This window comes from Tasmannia lanceolata, unplaced genomic scaffold (assembly GCF_043159265.1).
Source record: "Tasmannia lanceolata isolate RefF3 unplaced genomic scaffold, GAP_Taslan_0.1 ptg000005l, whole genome shotgun sequence".
Taxonomy (NCBI): Eukaryota; Viridiplantae; Streptophyta; class Magnoliopsida; order Canellales; family Winteraceae; genus Tasmannia; species Tasmannia lanceolata.
Window position 1 is genome coordinate 7,386,609 of NW_027518682.1, and position 24,904 is coordinate 7,411,512.

Here is a 24,904-nt window from a genome sequence, read left to right on the forward strand (position 1 = left end):
AGCTAAAAGACAAGAGAAGAATCGGACCGGCCGTCGTTTTTGACCCATTTTTTACTTCTTGCCCTTCTTTTCTACATCAAGAGAGTAGCAGATCCTCCTATATCTCCAGGTTTTAGAAATCTCAGGATGCAAGAGAGATTTTTAAAACATGAATTTCTCACTTAAAATCCAAGAAACGCTGTCAGGACAGCATACATCAGCTTGATCATGAACCCTCTTTTACACTGTTTTCAAACTAAAAACCTGGATTCTAAAATCCACGTATCCAAACGGCCGTTTGGATATGCGGATTTTAGAATCCGAAATTTCTACAAAATTGTAGATAAGAGACGAGAAGAAGCGGTCCAGCCGTCGTTTTATGACGTATCGTCCTTCTTTCTGTCAGCAAGAGAGTAGCAGATCATCTGCGTATATATACAAACGGCCCCTTACTATTTTGTTTATGTACTTTTGCCATTGAATGTGAATAATTGGCCATTGGAAATGATAAATTCACCGCCTTTTTTTTACTTAGAACAGCCGACTCTTGTGTAAAACAGCAGTCATAGACAAGGTTTTAAATTTCAGTTTCAGTACTGATTTTGGACCCCACCGAAATCCAAAATTTCGGGCCAAAATTCGGTATTAATTAAAAAATAGTATTTAATAAACTTCGAAATTCCAAAATTTTGGACAGAAATTCCAAAATTTTGTAACATGTTTTTTTCTTTTAAATTACATTAAATCTAAATTTCGAACCGAAATTTTGGTAAAGGGCGAAATCCAAAATTTCCCCAAATTTCGGTTTCGGTATCCACCGAAATTTCAGATTTCGGCCAAAATTTAAAACCATGGTCATATATACACTAGGGGACTGTCTCAATTAAAAATTAGCGGCAAATATGTCACTTCCCTTGGCCATTTTCTAGGGAAATAATATTCCCATCCCATTGTTTCAGACTTTCAGTAGTGACACTCGACTCTTTGCACGATTTAAAGTGGTTTTTGAGATTATTTTGGGGATTGCAACGACATTTAAAAGCTAATTAGTAAAGCAAAAGGAGTGTAGTGTCATTATTTAATCAAGGATGCGAGAATATCATTTCCCATTTGCTATTTTGATTGCCAAAGCTAATATATGTAATATGTCCTCTCTACTTTTTTCTTTATCTGGATTTGAAGGGTGTCATGTTAAGTACCCTACCATTTGTACTTCTTTTGAAGTTGGATATGGCGTTCTCTTTTTTTTTCTGTTTTTTTTCTATGGACCCAGAATTAATCACACACTTTTCACATCAGTAGGTGGGAATAATGTTTACGCACTTATATGTCCAGAAAAGATATTCGTACCCACTTTTATGTCTAGCAAAGGTATTCATAGGAACCATTGGGGAGGCGAGGAAACGCTTGGATGAGCAGATAACCACATGTTAAACGGCAAAAATAAATAACTAAATAAATAAGGCCATTAGGTAGTCATTTTCATCCATAGGTGGGAATAATGGTGTTGGGATTATAAGGACTTGGACACCCACCTCTTAATGGCTAGCGTTTGAGGGTGAGTTCTAGCCAAGGTTTTAAATTTCACCCGAAATTTGAAATTTTGGATTTCGGTGAGGACTGAAATCGAAACGTTCCGAAACCGAAATTGCCAAAATTTACCAAATTTCGGTGATTTCGGCAAAAAATCTGGGATTTTGATTTCTTCTACCGAATTTTGACTGAAATTTCGGTTTCGGTGAGGACCAAAATTATAACTTAAACCGAAATTTAAAACCTTGGTTCTACCCGGGTCCCAACAAGTGGTATCTAAGCCGGTGTGTGGTAACCCAGGTGTACCCTTGGGGAAGGATGATGAAAATCGCTCGGGGAAGATCTTGTAGTTCCCAAGTTGCTCCCGTGTGGAGGGGGAGATTGTTGGAGGTTGCACACGAAAGCAAAGATCCCAGGTTGGAAAAGTGAATGCATGTGGAAGAAACAGAGAGAGTGCTTTAGGTTCTCTAATGAAACAGGTCTAGTATTTAAACCCTCCCTTTCTATTTCTCTGTTTTCGGTATATTGTTTGTAAAATTCTACCGTTGGGTGTAAAATCTCAATACATATGCGATGAAGTATATTGACATATAAATAGAAGCTATTAAAGTATAGTGAAAGAAACAACCACTTACATTTTGGAAGTGTGTAAAAGGTGCACAAAATGTCAAAGGTAGACAGTTTTTCAAAAATCGTGTATTACCAAAACATAAAAAGCTGTTTAAACATTGCTCAAAAATGGGAATTTTACATGTGATTTGAGTTGGTTGCTTGATACTTAAACAAATATTTGTTGAATTGTGCCTTTAGATGGGTGCCATCAAAAGCATAGTTGCTATTGAAAGCACCACAAATCAAGGGTTGTAGTACCAATATTAGAAAGGCATCAATTTTAGTGAAGAATGTCAATATCTTACATCGTTGTAATAATCCTAGCAGAAGAATCAAGTGGGGAGAACCCTTTGATAGCAATCCATGTAGTACTGGACATCTATCTTGCTTTATTAATTCCTTCGAACCCACAAAAAGAACAACATTTCATAGTAAAAAATAAAATTGTATTATGTTGGTTTCTTTATTCTTTATGGCTACTCTATTTCAACCGTGTATTTTGGGAATAAATATGATGGCAATAAGCAGCTGTGTATGGCTAAATATAATGGTAACAATCAGCCGTCTATTACCGTAGAAAACAAAAAACGAAATAGGATTTTAGAAAGCTGTGTTTGTTTGTGTGTTTTTTTTTTTTTTGGAATTGATTTTGAGTCCCAAACTGATTATTTAACTCACAATTTGATTTAATTGAGTCCAATAATCAGGTGAGAAAAGTGATCCTGCGCTGCAGCGCAAGGAGCTTCCCTGCGATTTAGTGGCTTATAAAGCCTCCCATTCATCACTTTATGTGGACCCGCTATACGAACGAATGCAAAGCTTTATAAGCCACTAAGCGCAGGGAGCTCCAGCACAGGAACACTTTCCTTGGACTCAAAATCATTTCACAAAATAAGAAACGAACAGGACCTAATTTGTAGAGATTCAAAAGGCCATAAAACAAAAAATTGAACAAAGCCCTAACGAGCAGAGCGTAAATCTTGAAGAATAGACCCTTAAGGAGCATAGCCTAAATCTTAACGAACAAAGCCTGAAAATGATATTTCAGGGCAGAGGCAAAATCATCTCAAAACTAAAAATGGAAGCACCTATTGGAAGAAACGAAAAGAATGGAAGCAGGTGATAGAAGAAAAGAAAAGATAAACCTATAACAAAACGAAAAACCTAGAAAACTCTCACTAGTTATTCTTCTTTCCTTTGTAGAATGTCTATTCCAAGAAAAAAACAAATCTACGTTAAATTTGATCACCAAAACAAATCACCATCTCTCATAAAGAACTTTACCTTATTTTAAACTTTCAATGAAAGCAAAATTAATGTTTATCCTATCCAAAACGCCCCCCCCACAAGTATATTTCATCTCTGCTTCAAAGTAACACCTAGTATGGCTTGAACCAACCCACACATCGTAGTATTTCCATTTACCCAAGTATTAAACCATTAGACGGTCAAAATAACAAAAAAGCTAAGGGGCGTATTTTATAATCCTGGATTTTACAAGCTAAAACTTGCACTTTATGAGCTAAAACACCTATTTTACAATCCTCAGGATGTAAAATCCAGGTTTTGGCTTATAAAATCCTTGACCACGTATAATAGCATTTTGAAACACAAAACACTAGGGAAATGATATTTCCACCCATTCTTTATCAGGAAAAGACAAGCAAAAGAGGTGAAAATTCTAAGAGGAAGGGTGGAAATATCATTTCCCATTACTTAATTAATTGAAACCTCAATATACAAAACTGAAAAGAATGGCCAGATCACTAGGCCGGACAGATGTGTTAAATCTTCGTGCTCCCATATCGTGCTACAGGGTAAGAGCCCACTCCGACTCACGTTAGATACTTCCCCTTCATCAAAATCTACCCTAAGTTTTTAGTTTTCTTAAGTCCCATCTCCCTCGCACAAATGCCAAACCACTAGTCGGCTTTTCTTCACATATAAAAAAGGGCGGAGAGGAAGAAGAAGGAAAGGTTCTTCTTTGTCGTGACTCCCTCCACAAGCGACAACTTTTCATAATCTTATATTATCCTTCCTTCCTACCTCTTTCCATATGTCCCATTCCATAAACACCCCCCTTATTTTATTCACAACACAACTACACCCAAAATTCTTCAATTCTCCTTTATAAATCCTCCCCCCCACATACCCAAAATCTAAAACACACACACTCTATATCTCTTAGCTATGGATTCTTCTTCAATCCCAATTTCTCCACGTAGACTTAGATCTGATCTCTATAGCTTCTCTTGCCAAGATGAATCAACGACCCCATCAGTGATTTCAGTGTTGGCTTCTTTATTGGAAAGAACCATGGCTAGGAATGCAAGGATCTCAAGGAAATGTGGGTTGATTTCTTCAAAAACTTGTGTTTTCGATTGTGATGAAACTCTAGATATGACCATCCAATCCTTTCTAGAGCGAATTTTCCGTTACACCCATGTCGCACCGCCTGTTTTTGTCGTGGCCTACATCTATATTGATCGATTGTGCCACTTCCACTCTGAATTCCGAATTTCATCTAGCAATGTACATAGACTTCTCATCACTACAATTATGGTGGCTTCAAAGTTCGTGGAGGACTTGTGAGTTTTCTTTCCTCATTTCTTTGTGGATGTTATTGCAATGTTGAAGGTTAAGTTGAAGTATAAATGATTAATAACACCAACTCTATCCGCTTATGCTTTTGGAGTAGTTGGTTGTTTCACACATGGTTTTAAATTTGAGCCCAAAGAAATATTTCGGCCGAAATTTTGGATGATTATCCGCTTAATAACCAGATTTTACATGATTTCGGCCGAAATTTCCACCGAAATTTAAAACCTTTGTTTCACATGGTACCGGAGCAATTGCCTCAGGGAAGGTTGGGGTTTACATATAGAGGAGCAATAGCCCTTTTGAGTAATTGGTTGTGAAATCCCAAACCCTTGGGCTAACAGGTTGTTTCACAATTTTATCCCTTCAAAGTTTAAAAGGGCTAAATTTTTTTTCTTTTTTTATGCAGGAACTACAGGAATTCTTACTTTGCGAAGGTTGGGGGATTAATGACGATGGAGATGAACAAATTAGAAGTTGATTTTCTTTTCCTAATGGGTTTTAAGTTACATGTGAATGTGAGTGTATTTGAGAGCTACTGTAATCATCTGGAAAGAGAGGTGAGCATAGGAGGAGGATATCAGATAGAGAGGAGTCTGAGGTTCATGTGTGGGGAAGAAATATCTTCTAATGAGAGGGAGAAGAGGGATTTGGATCGTCGGTTAGCTCGCATTGTTGGATGTGGTTCGCATTGATTCCTTCCTCTGGATCTATACTTGTTTTCATGGGAAAAAAAAATGTAATTGTATATATGTTCTTGTTAACAATGAAGAAATTAAGAGCCAATTTAAGAGTTCAACGTAATTTTTTTATTCTATTTAGAAGATATTTTTGGATTATTTCTACATTTCAGAAACCGTTCTCATACTTTCGAGGCAAATTCCAATCTTTTTTGAAGGCTCATTTCTATGTGATTAGTAAAATTGAGAGAATCTACCAGGGCAGTAGAGAGCGAGAAGATATGAATTAAGAAACTGGTTTTGAAATGAGTGAAGAACCACCATTAGAATTAGATCAATATTGGGTCCCACATAGGACATGAGCAAACAATATGTACCCATGATCCGATGGACCATCATGAGGCCTTAAATATCAAAGGGTATGATGGTCGAATCAAGGTGGGGCCGATGGAACCTGGCCATGTCCTGAGAGCACAAGTGGAGTTCAAATTTGTAAATAAACAATACTTCTCATTAAAAAAGCAAAAATTTCTTAGATCAAACAGTTGAGATGGTTTAATCCCAATAATCTTTGTAATATGACCTCTCAATATGGTGGCCCACTAGATCAACGGCCCTGACCAATAGTCCTAGGCATGGGACGTAAACCATGTGGGTCATTCACTCGTTCAAAAATTGATGGTTAGAATTGATTCCATCTGTCGTTCTCTGAAATAACCGTCTACGTTCAAGGGTCCTAGTCTTCCCCACCCCCACTTGTACTGATTGAAAACCATAGGTAGGGTAAATACCCTTGATGGGATGATCCTAGGGCCAGATCCATTAAACTCGATTTAGGGTTCTGCCAAGAAAAGCTAAACCATTGATGGTCTACAAGATCAACGGTCTTGATCTCACAAACATCGCTCAAATATTACATGTTACCATTGACATGGGACAATGACTTTCTACCTAGTCCTCCTCTAGGACAAAATATGTTGATTAAAAGGAAGCTCCCGTCCAAAAATCATAAATCCATTATGAACTCGGCCAGCTATAGAAACTGCTCATTGACACGTGTCACTTGTTGGGGGTGCCAAGTGTATCATGTGGGCCCACACACACGGCAAAACCATCCGCCTCAAAAGGCCACCTACCGCTTTATTCCACTCTAGAGAAAGTATATATGAAAAATGAAGGAACCACCGACCCAAATCTAAAAATAAGAGGTAGGACAGGCTGTTCACACGGACGGAAAGGAAAAGGTATTCGTTGACCATCTTCCGAACACCTTCTCTCATGTCCTCTACTGTCATATTTTTTTATGTGCCTGTGCTGTGAAGTCCATTATTGTTCAGAGAGTACAGTGGGGCCTACTTCTTATGATGATCCAAACCGTTCATTCGATGGGCTATAACTTAAATATATGTTGTACCCCGTGAATAATCTCCATAGGATGATCCAAGCCCTCCCATCTGTTGAGGTTTCTATGATGTGTCGGCCTGAAGTCCAGTATTTTCAAAAAGTACAGTGGGGCATACTTTATAGGATGATCCAAACCGTTCATTTGTTGGATAATCACTTTTATAACAAAAAATCACCTCAGGATTCTCTGGCAAATTCACTAAGGACCCGTTTGGATGCCGAGAAGATCTTGATTTGGATTTCTCACATTTGCAGCCCTTTTTGCATTGTAATTTGGATTGGATTGGATTGGATCAAATTCTTGGATTTCTAATTCGGCAGCTGACCGTGAAAAAAATCAGATTTCTAAATTTGCTGTAGAAATAAGAAATTGGAAATCCACAGATCTGACAATTTCCTTCACCCTCTTTGCTCCTCAACCTCTCCCTTCCACTAGGAAGTACCCCCTTCCCTCTCTGCTTCCCTCTACATGAGCTGCCGGATCTGTTCAATTTTTATTCCAAACTCAATTCCAAATTCAAATACAAAATGGGAGGTATCCAAACGGGCCCTAATATCAATTGATGTTGGGAATTTAACCCTAGCTCTGATATCATTCGATGGGAATTTAACTGGATTGAATTCACCCTCAAAAGCTAGTCGTTAAGGAGAGGGTGCCCGTTCCCTTATAAACCATCCACATCCTTTTTCATTTTACCAATGTGGGATTTCTTGCTTTTTCCTGGAACCTCAACACTAACGATGGCCCTCATTTTTTTGTTTTTTAAAGGAAAGGAAAAGACTGCTTTAAAGAAAGAAAAATATGAAACTTTATATTGGTAGGTCACAAATCTTTTAGAGAGATTTGGAAAATGCAATGTCTTTTCCTTCTTAAAAGAGCTCCCACCACGGCCTTGTCGGTAGATAATGGGTCCTTCTTACCTAACATCAGCCACTCTGAAGAGAAAATACATTATAACTGCGAAAAACAAGGAAAGATGTCACAAAAATAAGAGTGGACTATATGTTGTCGTTCATTATACTTTTCTATGGGATCAGATTTGGAGTTTTCTTCGGACCCTACTTCCTTTGTCTCACTCACAAATCCATTTCAAATTATACAGTCCATTGGAGTGTCCCAGTAGGTCCTACTTATATTGTACACAATCAAAATTCTCAAAAGTGAGCCAGTGGCACCCGGAGTAGCACATTAGGTTAGGGACTTAATTAGGTCAATGGTTAGAGTAAGAAGAGTGTGACTCTGGGACTTGAGAGAAAGTCGGATGCATATGGGTTAATTTTACTAAAATACCCTTAAAATAGTTCTTAAAATTATAAAAAATTGGAAGGCAATATCGTAAATAGCATAATGAATTTGTATTTAGGATTGTCCCCTGAACTTTTGTTAGTTGTCTGGATCCGATCATAAATAATTTTGTTTCTTATGATAGGGATCTGAATGTGTCCATGGATCCTGGTAATGCGTCTAGATCTTGTCCATTTAATTTCGAACCATTGACACTCCTAGCTCCCGGAGAGAATTGAACCAGCGACTTTTCTTATAATAGGTCCCCGTCTTATTTCTCTCATGCATTAGAATAAATGAATTTCTCTTACCCCCCGTCCGTGCAAGAAATCCAAATCCGTTTTACTAATTTTTTTTCTTCTCGTCTAAGATTGAATGCCAAGAGAATACCTCCATCAGCCTTAGTTTTTCCTTGTTTTTTCTTTCTTCCAAAGAAAATCTCTCTTTTTTTTTAAAAGCAAAGAATTATATTGATAAAAAAGGAACACGGACTGCCCGACGATCGAGCTGATCAAATATAAAACAACCCAATGAAAAAAGAAGAAAAAAAACAAAGAAAAACAATGACAAACCAAAACAGTGACGCCCTGGAAACTCCCTCCTTGGCAATTGGCATCACTATGTGCCGACCTTCGAACATACTGAAAGGAGATCGAGGATCCTGCCAGTCGATCTAAAATCTCATTAATCCAATGATCAAATCGCCAAGGATGAGAGAGTACCGTTCAACCATTTTATCGCATTCAGGTAATCACCCCCCACAACAACTTGGTCTAGCATGTTTGGCTCAATCATCTTGATCCCTTGATGCATAGCTTTGATCTCTGCCTCATTAGAGTCTGCGATCCCTATAGGACCTGAGGAAGCCCATACCATTGTGCCATCATGATCAAGTAAAATTCCATCCACTCCAGCAGGCCCGAGGTTCCAAGACTTGAGCCATCGAAATTTAACTTGAAATAGCTGTTGCTAGGAGGATCCCATACTGACTTGCCTCCGCTCACAATTGGTGCATACCTCAGATCATCCATGCCATAAGTCGTGCGCTGAGACAAACCGGAAGCTAGGGAGTGCTCTAACCCAAGAAAATCTCTCTTGTGCTCCCTATTTCATTTAATCTATTTTATTAGAGGTTTTATCCCTTAGACTTTTTAAATTTCCACCAAAATCCCGCAGCCTAGCCTAGTTTCACTAATAAGAGGGTGAGGGAGCGATAAGTAGCAAACTTTTAGAGGCCATCTTCCCTCTTTGGAAGAGAATGGACATTATTGTCCTCCTTTATCCTCATGCCTTAGAGTTTAGTTTGATAATTGTGTAATAAACAGAGTGATCTGGGAGAGATGTCATATATTTAGGAGTAAAGGGGGTTGAAACTTCTACTTTCAATTCAAAATCAACGTGAGAGATCGAAAAGGCTACCATTAGATTCTAAGTTTGGAAAGATTCTAATCTTTTTACTATCACTGATCTTGTGATTTCCTTATCGAGTCCAGTATTGTATGGGAAACTTCCTTAATAAACGACCATGTGCGGCATGGACCGACTGCCTCATGGACAGTTGCCCATCACAACTTTGGCTTGTTGACCCTCATCCCACATCACCTGATGATTCTAGACCTTTGATAATCCTAATGATGTCTTCAAGTCATTGATTTTCCTATGCCCCAATCTTGTGAATGAGATTTCTGTTTAGCATTATACCTTAATCCAGTAGGTCGCCCAAGAACGGCCTGTCATTTTTTGGGGTAGGAAAGCTGGCCGGATTGAATCTCTGACCTCGAGGTTGGAGAGCAAAGCCTTAATCCAGCATTGAGCTAGAGGCCGGCTGAATCCCTTAGCCATCATCCCTACTAGCTATATAACATTTGTTAGATAACACAACTCCGTTCTAGGAGCATAGAAGCCTCGTGAATACAACTTACACTTGCCTTGATCAAATAGAGAACAAATTGGGAAGAGATTAAGAAGGGAGAAAGCATAATGTCTAAGAATATCCTTTGCACATTCGCTAAAGAATAATTAAAGGAATTAAAAGAAGCATTATTTGTCAAAGGTTATAAAATGTATTAAACCTTTCAATAATGGTAACAAAAGATTAAAGTGCATTAAACGACACAATAAACCGTTCCCAAATGATTTGAAGAAATTGCCTTAAAACGGTTTTCAAAAACTGTGTTAAAAGTATGTTTTACCGCAGTAAATACTAGTTTTTGTTTTTTGAAGTGATGAAAATTTATTAATATTGAAAAAACACTCAATCAAGACAGTCCAAGAAGAAATGACACGTGTTAGGCCTAAAATCAGTAACAGATATGATAATGACGTAAGAGCCGAGCTGGAGGACCCGAGGAGCCGAAGTGAAGGAAGCGAGTCCTGCGGAACTGTGCTCTGCACAGAAGCAAACGAGGTCAGAATGACCAACCCGGAGTGTTACTCCGGACAGGCCCTTCGACACTCAAGTCAGTATGAGCAAGAGTGCAGAGCTAGTTTTAGAGTGGTAGGTGAAGAAGTTATTACCCTGTTTATGAGCTTTGGAAGCCCTTTTATATAGAAAAATTAGGGTAGTTGGGGAGTTAATGCTCCAAGACAGGTGTCGACCAGCTATAGGTCCAAGTTCACCTACTCTGTGGTAATTATCAAACTACCCCTACTAACGCGGGGTCTGCAGTGGGCCCCCCCCCCCTCAAGACACGTGTCAACAGCTAATAGGCTGGTCTGCAGGAGGCCCTCCTCTAGCCACGTGTCGGCAGCTAATAGGCTGCTGTTTTTACACCCCATCAACACAGAAAAGATGAAAACACAAGATACACAAGAACAAGAATAAGACAAAAAGACCCAATAATACCTATGGGGGTGAAAGTCGAAAATCTCGAAAGCTCTTCTAGGTATCTTCGCAAACAAACTTACTTTCCCAGCTAGGGCTGTTTACAGCGTTGTTTCAGTCAGACTCCTTGCATGAGTTCAATCCCAGACGTCAGATCATGCTTAGAATGTGAATTTATGAACAGATTTTTAGTCCAAAACTAACTATTGGACTCAAAATCACTTATTTTGAGTCTGGACTCACAATTGGTTTCCAAAATCCAAAACAAACAGGGCCTAAATTGATATAAGAGTACATGCATGTACTCGCAACTGAAAGGTGGGTCTAGGAAACTACACCAGTAAGTAGGCCCCACACGTTGAGAGAACCTTCCTCTATGAAATGCAAACCGCTTTCTATTTCTATAGCATTCCTCATTGCAAATGATACTACTGAGAGCAATGCCATGAAAAGAAAAACCGTAATGAGCACATATATAAAGTATATATGCACTGAAGCTTGGTGTATAAACGATCCCTACTAATCACAGAGAAAATGTAAGACATATAATGCTAAGCCCACCGAAAGCCAAGCCCACACTTTTGTGAACTAAAAGAAGAGTCCAAGTATAGAAAGCTCACGGTTAGATAGAATAAAAATAGTAAGAAGAGAAAAATAAGAGAAAACCAAATATTGTTATATATATAATTCTGCCTCGTTGAAGGCTTCCAATTATATAGGGATTGAGCTGCACTCATTTTTGGTATGATAATATTACAATGAATTAAAACAAGATTATGGTAAACTCAATCAATCAAGACAATTACAATGAGATAATATGAATGCATACAAGATTATGGTGCTAGATAACCGATTTAGTAAACTCAATCAATCAAGACAGTTACAATGAGATAATTTCTCATTGAGAGAGGCAAACTCTTGAATATTAACAAAGGTAGATTTCTATTCATGTACGCACGCATCTTGAGTAGAATTGCGAGGTTCATTTCCAGCCAAAGCCCATTTTCATATACAAAACTAGGGTCGAGATGATTTTGAAGGATCTGTTTAAAAGTAAAAAGTGATTATTCATCTATAAATACTACCGAGTTTTCTCTCCAACTTATTGACACAACAAAGAGAGCCATTTTCTTACTACTGGTGTAGATACTAATAGTATATGTTAACATACCATTAGCCATGGCTCTTTTCTCCCCTTTCCTTGCTCTACTTGTTCTCTCCTCTCTCCTGAACTCATGTTTTGGCTTCAAATCAACACAGTTAAATATCTCCACCGTCCAATCGAATTGGTCTCCGGCCACCGCCACGTGGTATGGATCTCCCAATGGAGATGGAAGTGAAGGTAATGCTACTAACTGTAGATGAGAGGGGGAGATGTGTGTGGTGTGTGAGAGAGAGAGAGAGAGTTATTGATTTCATTCTGCTATTAATTAACATCAACAATGCGCGCGTGTGTGTATATATATATGTGTGTGTGTGTGTTAGAAAACGGTTCCTACACATGTGTAGATAAGTTATCTACACACTAGCTTAAAATACAGTGGGGGCCACATTATTTGGGTGATCCAAACCATTCATTTTTAAGGCCCTCACATAGATAGGGTGTCCAAAAAAAATCAGATCCATAGGATCATCCTAACCATTCGAACTGTGGAAGTAAAAAATGGACTAATTTGTGAAGGTTTAAAGACATCCATTTTACCTCCACAAATCATAGGGTTGGGATGATCCTATGGATCTGATTTTTTGTAGACCCCCTATCTATGTGAGGGCCTTTAATATGGATGACTTCGATCACCCAAACAATGTGAGCCCCCATTGTATTTTAAGCTACTGTGTAAAGAACTCTCTACACATATGTGTAGGAACCGTTTTCTCATATATATATATATATATATATATATATATATATATATATATATATATATATAAGGAAAGTTTTTCTAGTCGGCCGACTAGAGAAGCTTCTCCAGTCCGCCAACCAAAAACACAGTGGGCCCATGTTGTTTGGATGATCCAAAGCATTCATTTCATGGGCCCTATCATATATATATATGTGTGTGTGTGTGTGTGTTATATATATGTGTGTGTGTGTGTGTGTGTGTGTGTTAAATAATAAATTTTTTTGGTATAGGTGGAGCTTGTGGATATGGAAGGGCAGTGGGTCAAACTCCTTACTACTCAATGGTATCTGCTGGAGGTCCTTCTCTATTCTCCGCAGGCAAGGGATGTGGGGCTTGTTACCAGGTGAAAAAAATTCACATTACTTAAAAGGCCCTGTTTGGATTGCAAGAAAAACATTTGTGAACAAAAAAATTTTCTTGGAAAATTTTTCCTTTTTTTTTATTTTTTATGTTTGAATGATTTTGGTTAATTCTATATACGATAATAGCCGTCTTTCCATAATTTAGAGCTAAATAATATGATTATGGTTAATTTAGAGGGATATTATCATAAATCAAAGGGCCCCTAAGTAAAAATTAACTAGGGTTGATTCAAGTTATTTTTTATGTCTGAAAAATAGAAATTTTAGAAATATTTTTCTTTTCCAAACTTTTCCAGAAAAATCCTGCAATCCAAACAGGCCCTAACCCCTAAGCTACATTAATTTGTGCCATTGAAAAAAGCCTTAATTTGTTAGTCTTTTAACTAAATAAATGTTTTTTTTTTCATATTTTAAACATAGCTGTAAGTTATATTGGTGAGTATGGCCAACACGGCCTTTCGCGTGCACCAGTTTTAACATTTACCAATGGTTTTAACACGATTTTCAACCTCTATAAGAACAAATAATGGGTTTTGCTTGCCAATTTTGTATAAAGCCTTTTGGAGGCTGGTTTTTGCATGTGATAACAACAACATCACGTGAATTAAATGAATAAGACAAAATCTGCCAAAAAGTCAACCTGTGTGGCCGTTCTCACATGCAAAAGCCAGCCGCGAAATGGCTTTCGGCGGAATATGCTAGCAAGTCCCAAAAATAATAATAAAATAATAATATGCACTACAACTCTTGTTAGAATAGAAAAGATCTTATGAGATCTGACCGTTGGATTACGGGACGGTAGATTAGGTATTCAGCCTTTAATTAGGGAATTGATATTTCCGCTCCCCTTTTAGACCAATCCACTTCAAGTTGGAGTGGATTAGTCTATAAGTGGAGCGGAAATATCAGCTCCCTTTAATTAACCTGTAAGACAAAATAAGTCGAGATAAACCAATCTCACAACAAGCTGAATGCAATATCAATACACAGAGAGAAAAAAAAAAGCTAATGTACATAACATAAAAATGTCTAAACCCATTAGATTCCCATGATTGCTTTGGTTTAGTCTCTACGATGGATTTCATCTGATATCAGGTGAAATGCACATCAAATTCGGCGTGCTCGAGGAATCCGGTGACAGTAGTGATTACAGATGAGTGTCCTGGTGGCCCTTGTCTTTCTGAATCCGTTCACTTTGACTTGAGTGGTACTGCATTTGGAAGAATGGCAATTTCTAGCCGAGATGATCGACTACGCAACGTCGGAATTTTGCCCATACAATATAGACGGTAGGTATTCAATTCTGTTGAAGTATAATTGTTTAAATAACACCATCTCTAACAACTCAAGCTTTTGGAGTAATTGGTTGTTTAACATGGTGTTCAGTTCCGTTGAAGTATAATTGTTTAAATAACAACTTAAACTTTTGGAGTAATTGTTTGTTTAGCATGGTGACAGAGCTATTGCCACTTGTGGCAGGTCCTGCGTTCAAAACCCAACAACTCCCTGATATTAAAAAGATACCGCTAACCCAAAAGGAGGGGTCCTTGATATTTAATCATTTACACTTCAACATAGCTAATATTTGTTCTTAGAACAATTCCTTCTATTGTATACTAAAATCCTTAATTGATGCAGTCTCAAATAGATGCTTGAATTGTTAATTCAGGGCACCTTGGGAGGTACAATCGTAGTTTTCTCTACTGGGTGTTTTTTTGTTTTTTACTTCTTAATGAAAATTCATTTTGTTCATGAGGTGCAGAGTTGCATGCAACTATGGAGGAATGAATATTGCCTTCCATGTTGATTCTGGATCAAACCCTTACTATTTTGCTGTGGTCGTCGAATTTGAAAATGGGGAAGGGGAAGTCGCGGGGATCGGTCTACAGCAGCCGTCGGATCAATCATCCAACTCATGGCTTCCCATGCAAGAGTCTTGGGGTGCTGTTTGGAAACTCAATTATGGGTCAGTGTTAAAAGCTCCATTCTCTCTGAAGCTGATATCTCCATCCGGAAAAACCCTAGTGGCACACAATGTAATTCCAGCCAGGTGGCTCCCAGGCATAACGTATCGCTCTCTTGTCAACTTTCACTAAGTTCATTATATCACATGCTGAGTTACATTTCAACCTCTACTTTGTTAACCTTAAAATAATATCAATAATAGTAACCTTTTTAAGCTCAACAGTCTCTCTCTCTCTCTCTCTCTCTCTCTCTCTCTCTCTCTCTCTCTCTCTCTCTCTCCATGTTTAAGCTTAGCAAAGGGAAGTGATATATAAGCCCTCTTTTCTTCCCGGAGTCACCCCCTGTACGCGGTTCATAGTGTGTTACCATCCTAATATAGTGTAACCACTTTTTCTATTTTTCTCTAGTACGCATTCGGGGCATAGGTTCATCTTTGGAGTGAATAAAAGGTCTAGATCAGATGCACAGAGATGTACGACATACTAAGATGTAGTAAGCATGCCTATCCATATAATATAAGGGATTTGCTAGGGATTAGGGACCATCGGAGAAGGCATTTCGCTGGCCGGCTGTTGCATGAGACTCAGATGAAAATGATGAATTAAAGGAACAGAGTTTGCATGGGAGAGCAGCCGACCCACTAAAGTCCTTCTGCAATGGTCCCTAGCAAATTCCATCGTATTAATATTGGACCGACACATCATCGAAACAGCCTAGTCACTTTCCCATAAGGGGCTGAGATTAAAGAAACTCAGGTTACATACCTTGTTTTTTAGGACTTGTTTGGAATGAAGGAAGAAACATCTCGGAGATTTTTATTTTTTTCCCTTTCCATTGTTTACAGAGCCATGATATGGTTATGCTTGTTTAGAGGTATATTTTCAAATTGAAGGTCCCAAGTTATTTTATTTTTTCCATGTGAAATCAAAATACGAAAAAGAGAAATTCCAACACAACTTTCTTTCTAAATATTTCCGAAAAATCCCTCCAATCGAGACAACGCTTGCTCTGTTTGGTTGCCGGGTTTTTTTTGTTCCTTGGAGTTTTGTGGGAGAGTAAGTTAAATTTTGGTCCCATCCCATGTTTGGTTGCCTTTTAGCACTAGGATTATTTTAATCCCACTCTTGTAATGATTACTTTTGGAGTGAATTTTTTAATCCCACTTTTGTAATGACTGCCTTTTCATCCCATCCCAAGATAACCCCAGGAACAAAAATAAACTTAGGAATCAAAAATAAGCTTGAGAAGAATTTTTTTTCTACCCAACAGTTCAAGCAACCAAACAAAGGTTTTTTTTTTTTCCCACCATATCTCCCAGGGTATTTTTTTAATCCCACATAACCAAACATGGGATTTTTATTTTACCAAGATACTTCCGGGACTTTTTTTTTCCCACCTATCTCCCAGGGTTTTTTTTTTCCCCACATAACGCCCGGGAACCAAAAAAACCCTGGCAACGATACAGAGTTTTCATTTCAAAAAAGAACTTCATGTCCCATTTGTGGTGAGATCAACTCGAAATATTTCGGCTTGCAAACACGTGCCCGCTTACTTTGTACCCAAAAAGCCCCAAGTTTGTGAGTTCGGGAGCATTGACTACTAATACTGGATATGTGTTGAACCAAGAAGCCGACTACACTTACAAAATCGACTACTCTCACAAGAGACGAGTTTTACGTTCTTTAACCTTTTCTCGCTGGCCCTTAAGGTTTTCTTCGATAGCAGAGGATGAAATTAAAAAAAAAAAAAACATAGAATATACCTAGTATGCTCTGCCCATATCCGTAAATCCCAATGGCTAAACCCACTGACTTTTAGAGGGTGAGCCTTGGCCCATTGGTAAGGTTGCTCCATTGTGACCTTGCGGTCACAGGTTCAAGTCACGGAAACAGCCTCTCTGCAAAGCAGGGGTAAGGCTATGTATATCTAGCCCTCCCTTTTAACTTACGTCAAAAGGGCATCTCATATGGTTTGGCTTTTCCTGGTGGATTCCTAACTGAGGGTTAATGAATCAAGGGGCTAGTTCTATGTGAAAGTGGGTCCCCAGTTATATCAGCATTCTCAATCACAACCGAATAACACGCATGAAGCCACAAAAATGCATGGGTAGATAGACACCACAAAAGTGGGTCCCCAGTCAGAAAAAAGCCTAATAGACACCAATTTTCAAGCAATTTTCTGTACAAAAAATAAGATTTATCAACTTCAAAAGAGCCTCCAATGGGTAGATACTACCTTAGAAATTACTGCATAAACTAGGTAGATCCAGCTAGGCAATAGTCCTGTATCAAGCAAACTGGAATGTCCGCAACTCTTCATGACTTCCATTCCTTCTAGAACAGAAGATTGATAAGAATTGCATGTCATTAGAAGCAACAGATGCTACATTCAAAATTTCTAACTCAGCCAAGAAAATCATCAGTCAGGAATTTCTAGGGTCAGCATAAGAGGCCTGAAAAAAGTTACTATTCAATTTACAAATTAATTTACAGGTTGGTACAACGTAATCAAAGCCGAGGGGCTGCCATTTGCTGCTTCTTGATCTTCTCTCCACCTCTCACCATGCTGAATGCAATAAAAAAACTGTAAAAAGTCAGACCACAACACTATTCCAATTTAAGAATACCCATATGATGAGAAGCACAATTCCAATTAGTAGTTCCTGTTCTTGCTTACAAGAAAACAATTTTTTTTACTGCCACGAGATATGTTATTTGGGTCACTATGCCTTTCATCAGTCAGTACTTAGACTTATGGGTTGGGCCAACAGCTCAATGGTTGAGGCTTTGTATCATGTGGAGTTATGAATATAAGTACACATGAATGCAACTTTTCACCTTATATCATGCGGGGTTATGAATATCCACTGGGATCCTTGTGCTACTGCAAAATCCACAAGTGTATCCAAGCTAATTTTCCGGCTAACCGCATCCTGAGAACAAACACAACTGTTAAAATTGCTCTCCACTTACTCATGTAATTCTTGATTGATATGAACATAACCCAACAGCAACAAACATAATCTCATCACATTACCATAAACACGTCAAACTCGTCCATGGCTCGAAACGGTGCCTCTGTCATTTCATGAAGAGCCAATGCAAAGCACAAAGTAGAGAAAGAGCGTTCCCCACCTGATAAATCACATACCAACACATCACTAATCTAATGCAAACAACTTTGTTCATAAAAAAAACATAGATGCCCAACGCACTCAAGCACATGAGATCATTAGTATGCAATGCAATCTACCCATAATGGTAACCATTAGGCTCAAAAAAGAAAATTAAAAAAAGAAGAAGAAAAAGAAACAGCACAGATCAAGTAGATGGTGGACAGTAGAAAGTTAAAAACGAAAGACATAAAAAGGAAATAATCAGACAGCCTCATAAAATGAAAATCTGCCTATGTACAGGTAAGGGTTCCCAGATCAAACGACTTATGAGTCCGAAATTGATTCTAAAGATTGAGCAGAAACCTGAAAGTCCTCTAGTATCTCGAACGGTGTTGTTGGATGCATCCTGGGGCATCTTTACCTGTAAGGGGAAAAAACAAGATTTATAATTGTCCAGTATACATTGATGACAGTAAGCAGATCACTGAATTCGAGCATCAAATGTAAAGAAACCACCACCCACATAATCTATCCATACAAAATAGTTTTTTTTTTACCTCTACTGAGAGGGTCTTTTGTTCATAATTAACCTTAATGTGCCCACTGATTCCTTTCTTCCTTAGATGGCCATTAAATCTGATACATAAATATCAGGACTTCAGAAACAGGCCGAACAACTAATTCATATGTGAAACAAGCATGTGTAAAACATCGGAAACACATCTAATAGCATCTTTATGATCGGAAACCAGACCCATCTCCAGGGATTAGAATGCTGTGTAGTTTCATATAGAAAGAAAACACATACTGCCAAGTCAACTGACGTTTCAGAAGAGTTGCATTTCTTTGGAACTTGCTCCAACGTAAATCAAGTGCTTTCTGGCATGCCTACAAGAGAAAACACACCCATGTAATGAGAGGTCCAATAAAAAGAAAAATAACTGAGTACACTATAGCTAGCATACAAAGAGAGATCCACATCATTTGTGGGAAAGAATTGCCATAAGCCAAAACTACCTTAATTAATGCCCCTATAACATAATATGTCCTCGTGAAAAACCTTTTGAACAATCCTTGTTTTCATTATAGAAAACAATCATTGAACAGAATGGACCCCACTTCCATGTGCATGGTGATAATTTCCATGTATACTGTAGGCATTGGACCTGGAACCACCAGACCCCTGTGATGGATCATCAGGTCAACAGGCCATCAAGACGAGATTGTCATGCTAGTCAATCTCCTCTGCTAACAGAGAAATAAAATGCATATTTCAGCCAATATGGTGATTTGCTCAGCGAGTGGACATCGAGTCAGATTCAAAGGTTCAACGCTTCATCCAGGATTTAGGGCACACTTGCTACCAACTGATTAATAAACTACAATATTAACAACTATTCCTCCTAAACGAGGTTGCTTTTAGTATCAAATTGAGATCATAATGATTTTTCATTTTCCCCATGATATGCCGACACGGATTTGTGTGTGGAGTGTAGATACAGATACGAGTTGTCCAACACGGCGACCCCTAAAAACTTAGAAATGGGGACACACCCATATATGTACCCACATAAAATTACTGATTGCTAATCGTAATTTGCAACAAGATAAATATAGTATTAATTTAATAGAGTAATAAATCTTAGGATTAAGAAACTGTAAGGCTTGCTTGGCCTTGGCTTGCCCTAGCAGGGCATTGCTGGGTTGGGCTCCCTTGGCCTTTCGAGCGCCTTGGACGCTGTCTTGCGAAGACCATGGGCACAAGGCCATGGCATATGGTGAGGAAAGGACCACGGTTGCCAAGGTTAGGCACCGGAATGCTTGGCCTTGGCTTGCCCTAGCAGGGCATTGCTGGGTTGGGCTCCCTTGGCCCTTTCGGGCACCTTGGACGCTGTCTTGCGAAGACCATGGGCACAAGGCCATGGCATATAGTGAGGAATGGACCACGGTTGCCAAGGTTAGGCATATAGAGAGGAATGGACCACGGTTGCCAAGGTTGCGCAAGTTTTGGGCGCTTTTGCAGGATATGCACGCTGGTGGGCACTGGAATGCGCAAGTTTGGGGCATTTTTTGCCCGGATATGCGCACGTATGCCCCGATAGGCCCGTTACGCCCCAGTATGACTCGACATGCGTATGCCCCGATAGGCCCGGTATGCCATGGCCTTGTGCCCATGGTCTAATCTATTGTGCATTCATCAATCTAATCTATTTTTCTTTAGTCTCCAATATGCATCTTTAGTCTCCAATATGCAGCGAGAAGCAGAGACCAATAGGACACAATGAACATGATATTGGAACATGAGTTTGTTTAGGGTTTTAGGGTTTTTTTTTGTGGTGGTGGTGGGTTGGTGGGGGTTAACAGCAAATAGTAGTTAAAAAGGGTTAATAATAAAATAAAAGTTAATGATAAAACAGGAGAAAAACAATATATTCAACAATAAACACTATTTCATTTGCCATGGTAAAAAAGCGTGTCTGCAATCTGCACGCACACATTAAGTCTTACTCTTCTTCTAGCAGTAAGTTTACAAGTGTTGAAATGTGTGTAGACATGCATTTCAGCAGTAAATTCAAGTGTCGGCTAAATCATAGCATTTTCCCTTAGTAATAGATGGCTTTTTTCTTTTTCTTTTTTTTTTTTTTACAAATTACTCATACTACAGTGTTGAAGCTTAGAGGGCAAGCCTTGGCGCAATGGTAAGGTTGCTCCATTGTCACCTGGTGGTCACAGGTTCGAGTCACGGAAACAGCCTCTCTGCAAAGCAGGGGTAAGGCTGCGTACATCTAGGCCTCCCCAGACCCCGCAATGGCGGGAGCCTTGTGCACTGGGCCGCCCTTCTAAAGTGTTGAAGCTTAGAAGATCAGCACTGCCACTTGATTCATGTGAACACAAAAGGAGACGAAGAGAGAGAAAGACGGAAGAGGAGGAAACAATTTTCAAGGAGGTTGAATACCCAAACCAATAACTTGAACCCTTTTCGCAATATGACTTAAGAATAAAAACAAATTATGCCATTAGGCCCATCACATATCTAATTAGAATTAAACAAACATAAAATAAGCATTCTACTTATAGAAGCTACACTATAACTTATTGCATATCTAACTCGAACTCTTTAACACTAACTCGGCCGATAGATATCACCAATGCCCAGTTTGGATCAAATGCTTACAAATTGGATGCGTGCAATTGTCTTCGTAAACATAACACCTAACCGGTCTTCGGTACACATAAATAAAGTAGATATCAATTTACTAGAATTTTCAGAATAAACCGAAGACAATTTTCAAGTTATTGAATTCTTAGAATGATTCGGGATAGTAGGAAAGCACCGAACATGTGTAATAGGAATCATAAAGTAATAGGAATGCGGAAAGACCATTTTCAAGTTATGGGATTCTTTTTTCTTTTTCTTTTTGAAAGGGCAAATAGATAATATTAATAAACGAGACCAAGGGAGTCCCGAGCAAAGTACAAGATATAATAAAGAAAACAAAAAATAGAAAGAGTACAGTAATCAAGAAGCGGGGGAGTCAAGGAGGAAGATAGTCAAATTGTTCCAAGCCCTCCCTGAAAACTCCTTCTTTGGCTAATTTATCTGCAATCCCGTTTGCCGATCTTTTCACATGATATGCGTGAAGGTGAAAGACTCCAATTATGTCTTAAATCTCATCAAAGAAAGCCGCAAATCTCCACGGAGGAGAGTGTGACCCATTAATCCAACTTATGACATTTTTTGAATCACCTTCAATTTCCACCCTATTTAAGACATTGATAAGAAGCTTTATACCATGATGTGCGGCTCGAACCTCCGCTTCGTTCGCGTCCAAAATCCCGATTGAACCCGAGAAGGCCCATATAACCTTCCCTTGATCATCTCTTAACACCGCACCAAAACCAGATGGACCAGGATTCCCCATGCTAGATCCGTCAAGGTTAAATTTCAAGAAACCTTGTAAAGGTGGTTCCCATACTTGATCCACCTTTGGTTTTTCCCTAACTCCATTACATATCACCCTCCAACCATGCCACAAATCGAAGGCCGATACAAAAGCAAAGCTGGGTATGAGTCTCACCCAGGAAATGATAAGTGCTACAACTTTGTTGAAGAGGAAAGAGGGACGCCTAGAGAAACCTTTGAAGACCCTAGCATTTCTTTCCTTCCATAACACTCATATTATAGCTAGAAAGGAAATACTCCACAGAATTTTACCCTTGCCTTTCCATGGACACCACTCCCAATGTTCAAAGAGCTGTGATAATGTTTCTGGGAAGATCCATGGGACACCAAATCTAGATAACAATCTATTCCATACCTCTAGCTATCTTGCAATGCATGAGCAAGTGGTCTACCGATTCTCCCTCTTCTATACAAAGAGCACAGTGATCAACAATAATAATATTCCTCTTTCAAAGGAAATCCACTGTATGGATTCTCTCCAAATAGCCGTCCATGCAAATGCTTGTACCCTGGGTGGTGCTTGGATGCTCCATACCTTGGCTACTTTGGAGGATGCAGCAAGAGGCACTAGGTGATGATAGAAAGATTTAACAGAGAAATCCCCCCCGAGTCCCATATCCAGATTCTTTTATCTGTGCCAGAGCGTTTGATGTAGACATTTTCCAACAAAGCCAACAGCGTGTCCACTAACTCAAGCTCTCTGTAAAAAAAATCCCTTCTAAACAATGGTGCCCAAACCGCCCCATTCTCACTGCGGAAAAAATAGTCTCTGACCATAGCGTCTTTATCTGTTGCAACCACTAAGAAATCCGGAAATATATCCGATAACGGTCTAGAATCACACCATGCATCCAGCCAAAATCTAACCCGATCCCCCCTTTATATACCCTGAATTTTATGCCATTACCAAATTTCGATTTTATTTTCATCACATCCTGCCATATAGTGGCACTTTTCTTTTTATAATTGTAAACCGATTCCCATCTACCTGTCGTGGAGCCATACTTACTTTCAATCACTTTCACCCAAAGCTGCGAACATTCTTATACATAATGTAATAGAAATATATAGAATTTTCAAGTCATTGAATTCTAATAATGCACATAATTTTCAAACAATTTTCAATTTACGACGATTCTCAATATGAAAATAATTTAAAGGAGATAATGTGTTCAATTGTCTTCTTGAAAATAGTTCTTCTATCAGATGTCAATTTGAAGTATCTCAGAATGCCTCGAAAAACATGTCAATGATCAATAATAGGATGTTGCATAAACTTATCGAACCAAGCACGATGAGACAATTTCAACCCTTACATAGCCTTTTGTAACTTATCCATACCAGACTTCCGTGAGAAACATATCAAGGAGGCAGGTACAAATAGACTTCTAGTATGTCACCAAGAAGAAAGGCATTCTTAGCATCTAATACAAATTTGGGTCACATTAACCTTCCGAAAAATTGAATCAACTAAATGAATAAAAAGCCTTAATAATAATACTAAGATCAGAAGAAAAGAAAATAATTAATGGGAAAAAGATAGTGATATAGCTACTTTTCTGTTCTTTTTTTGGCTATCCTATGAAGAAGAAAACTTACATTAAGCTTCTCACGGAAATCTTCATATGTTTGCTGCTTGCGTCTAATTTTACGCTCTTTTTTCTCATACATTACTCGGAGATCATCAATAGATTCAGCATATCTGCAAAGAAGCTCCTTCATGTTACCCAAAAAAAACTTTTGCTTCAATTAATTCACAAAATAATAACGATGCATACATACATATGTGTGTGTGTGTGTGTGTATTTACACTAAAAGACTGCTTTTGAAAATAAGGCAAAGTAAGAGACTTCTTTTGCAAAAACCTCATATCAGAAAGACCAGTATTCTGAGCTCATGCTATGCATGGGTGTAAAATGGTGGGCCTCAACCCCAACAAAACATGAGGTGTGAAACGGTAGGCCCCACACTAATGCATAGATTTAGGTAGAGATGATGGGGTCCACCCCATTAAAAGATGAGCTGCAAAATGGTAGGCCACACTCCACTAAAAGATGAGAAATAAAACAGTGGGCCCCACCCTATGCAAGAGTTTGGATGGAGGTGGTGGGCCCATCACATCAAAACATGAGGTGTAAAATGGTTGGCCTCACGCATGCTTTGGGCCCCACCCCACCACATGAGGTGTAAAATAGCAGGCCCCACCATCATGCATAGGATTGGGTAGAGATGGTGGACCGAAACAATGAATGTTAGATTGATGACATTTCAAGTAAAAACCAAGCAAAGGGATCTTCTGTTCACGCCCAATTCAAGGCCTTTGTCTAAGGATGTGTGACACATTCACAATGGGGCCCACCAGCACCCAAATATTACTAGGGTGTATGGAGAAGTTTGCTGGGAAATGAAATCGGCACTACTATATTTTGATCTATGATTTAGCCAACACTTCGAATTTATTCCTGACACACTTGTCCGGCCGTGTCCGACTCGACACACGTGTGCACCCGTGTCGACACTCCTTTGGACACTTTTAAATGTACTGCTGCAAGTGTTAGACTTAATGTGGGTGCGTGGACACATTTTTGTGCCGTGTCAAGTGTGACATTCTGTTTTATTATTGCATATTGTTTTTATCTCTTTTATTATTAACTCTTCTTTTATTATATACTCTTTTTT

At 38.7% G+C, this 24,904-nt stretch overlaps 3 protein-coding genes across 4 annotated transcripts in view; 2 read left to right on the plus strand and 1 right to left on the minus strand.

Annotated features, from left to right (window-relative positions):
* Positions 1 to 3,995: 3,995 nt before the first annotated feature.
* On the plus strand, positions 3,996 to 5,521 carry LOC143876538 (cyclin-U2-1-like). Its single transcript, XM_077378248.1, has 2 exons — positions 3,996 to 4,712; positions 5,132 to 5,521. Exons 1-2 carry the CDS (start codon positions 4,315 to 4,317, stop codon positions 5,415 to 5,417), a joined length of 684 nt encoding a protein of 227 aa, XP_077234363.1. The 5' UTR covers positions 3,996 to 4,314; the 3' UTR covers positions 5,418 to 5,521.
* A 6,573-nt stretch (positions 5,522 to 12,094) lies between these two features.
* Positions 12,095 to 15,277, plus strand: LOC143876329 (expansin-B15-like). Its single transcript, XM_077378052.1, has 4 exons — positions 12,095 to 12,257; positions 13,050 to 13,162; positions 14,277 to 14,470; positions 14,944 to 15,277. Exons 1-4 carry the CDS (start codon positions 12,095 to 12,097, stop codon positions 15,275 to 15,277), a joined length of 804 nt encoding a protein of 267 aa, XP_077234167.1.
* Positions 15,278 to 17,290: 2,013 nt separating this feature from the next.
* MIM (P-loop containing nucleoside triphosphate hydrolases superfamily protein) overlaps positions 17,291 to 24,904 on the minus strand; it is a 55,100-nt gene continuing 47,486 nt past the window's right edge. For both annotated transcript variants that reach the window (XM_077379313.1, XM_077379312.1), the window contains 7 exons: positions 23,825 to 23,927; positions 19,070 to 19,149; positions 18,819 to 18,897; positions 18,625 to 18,682; positions 18,183 to 18,280; positions 17,984 to 18,078; positions 17,291 to 17,711 (listed from right to left, as the gene is read on the minus strand). In XM_077379313.1, coding sequence (XP_077235428.1) covers positions 17,654 to 17,711; positions 17,984 to 18,078; positions 18,183 to 18,280; positions 18,625 to 18,682; positions 18,819 to 18,897; positions 19,070 to 19,149; positions 23,825 to 23,927 — 571 coding nt within the window. In that variant the 3' untranslated portion in view covers positions 17,291 to 17,653. The remainder of the gene's footprint in view (positions 17,712 to 17,983; positions 18,079 to 18,182; positions 18,281 to 18,624; positions 18,683 to 18,818; positions 18,898 to 19,069; positions 19,150 to 23,824; positions 23,928 to 24,904) is intronic.

What these genes read in the sequence shown, in the direction of transcription:
- LOC143876329 (XM_077378052.1), top strand. Translation starts at nt 12,095, where the DNA reads ATGGCTCTTTTCTCCCCTTTCCTTGCTCTACTTGTTCTCTCCTCTCTC. An exon ending in CAATGGAGATGGAAGTGAAG is followed by an intron (nt 12,258 to 13,049) that starts GTAATGCTACTA and finishes TTTTTGGTATAG; the next exon opens with GTGGAGCTTGTGGATATGGA. An exon ending in TTGCCCATACAATATAGACG is followed by an intron (nt 14,471 to 14,943) that starts GTAGGTATTCAA and finishes CATGAGGTGCAG; the next exon opens with AGTTGCATGCAACTATGGAG.
- LOC143876538 (XM_077378248.1), top strand. Translation starts at nt 4,315, where the DNA reads ATGGATTCTTCTTCAATCCCAATTTCTCCACGTAGACTTAGATCTGAT. An exon ending in TCAAAGTTCGTGGAGGACTT is followed by an intron (nt 4,713 to 5,131) that starts GTGAGTTTTCTT and finishes TTTTTTATGCAG; the next exon opens with GAACTACAGGAATTCTTACT.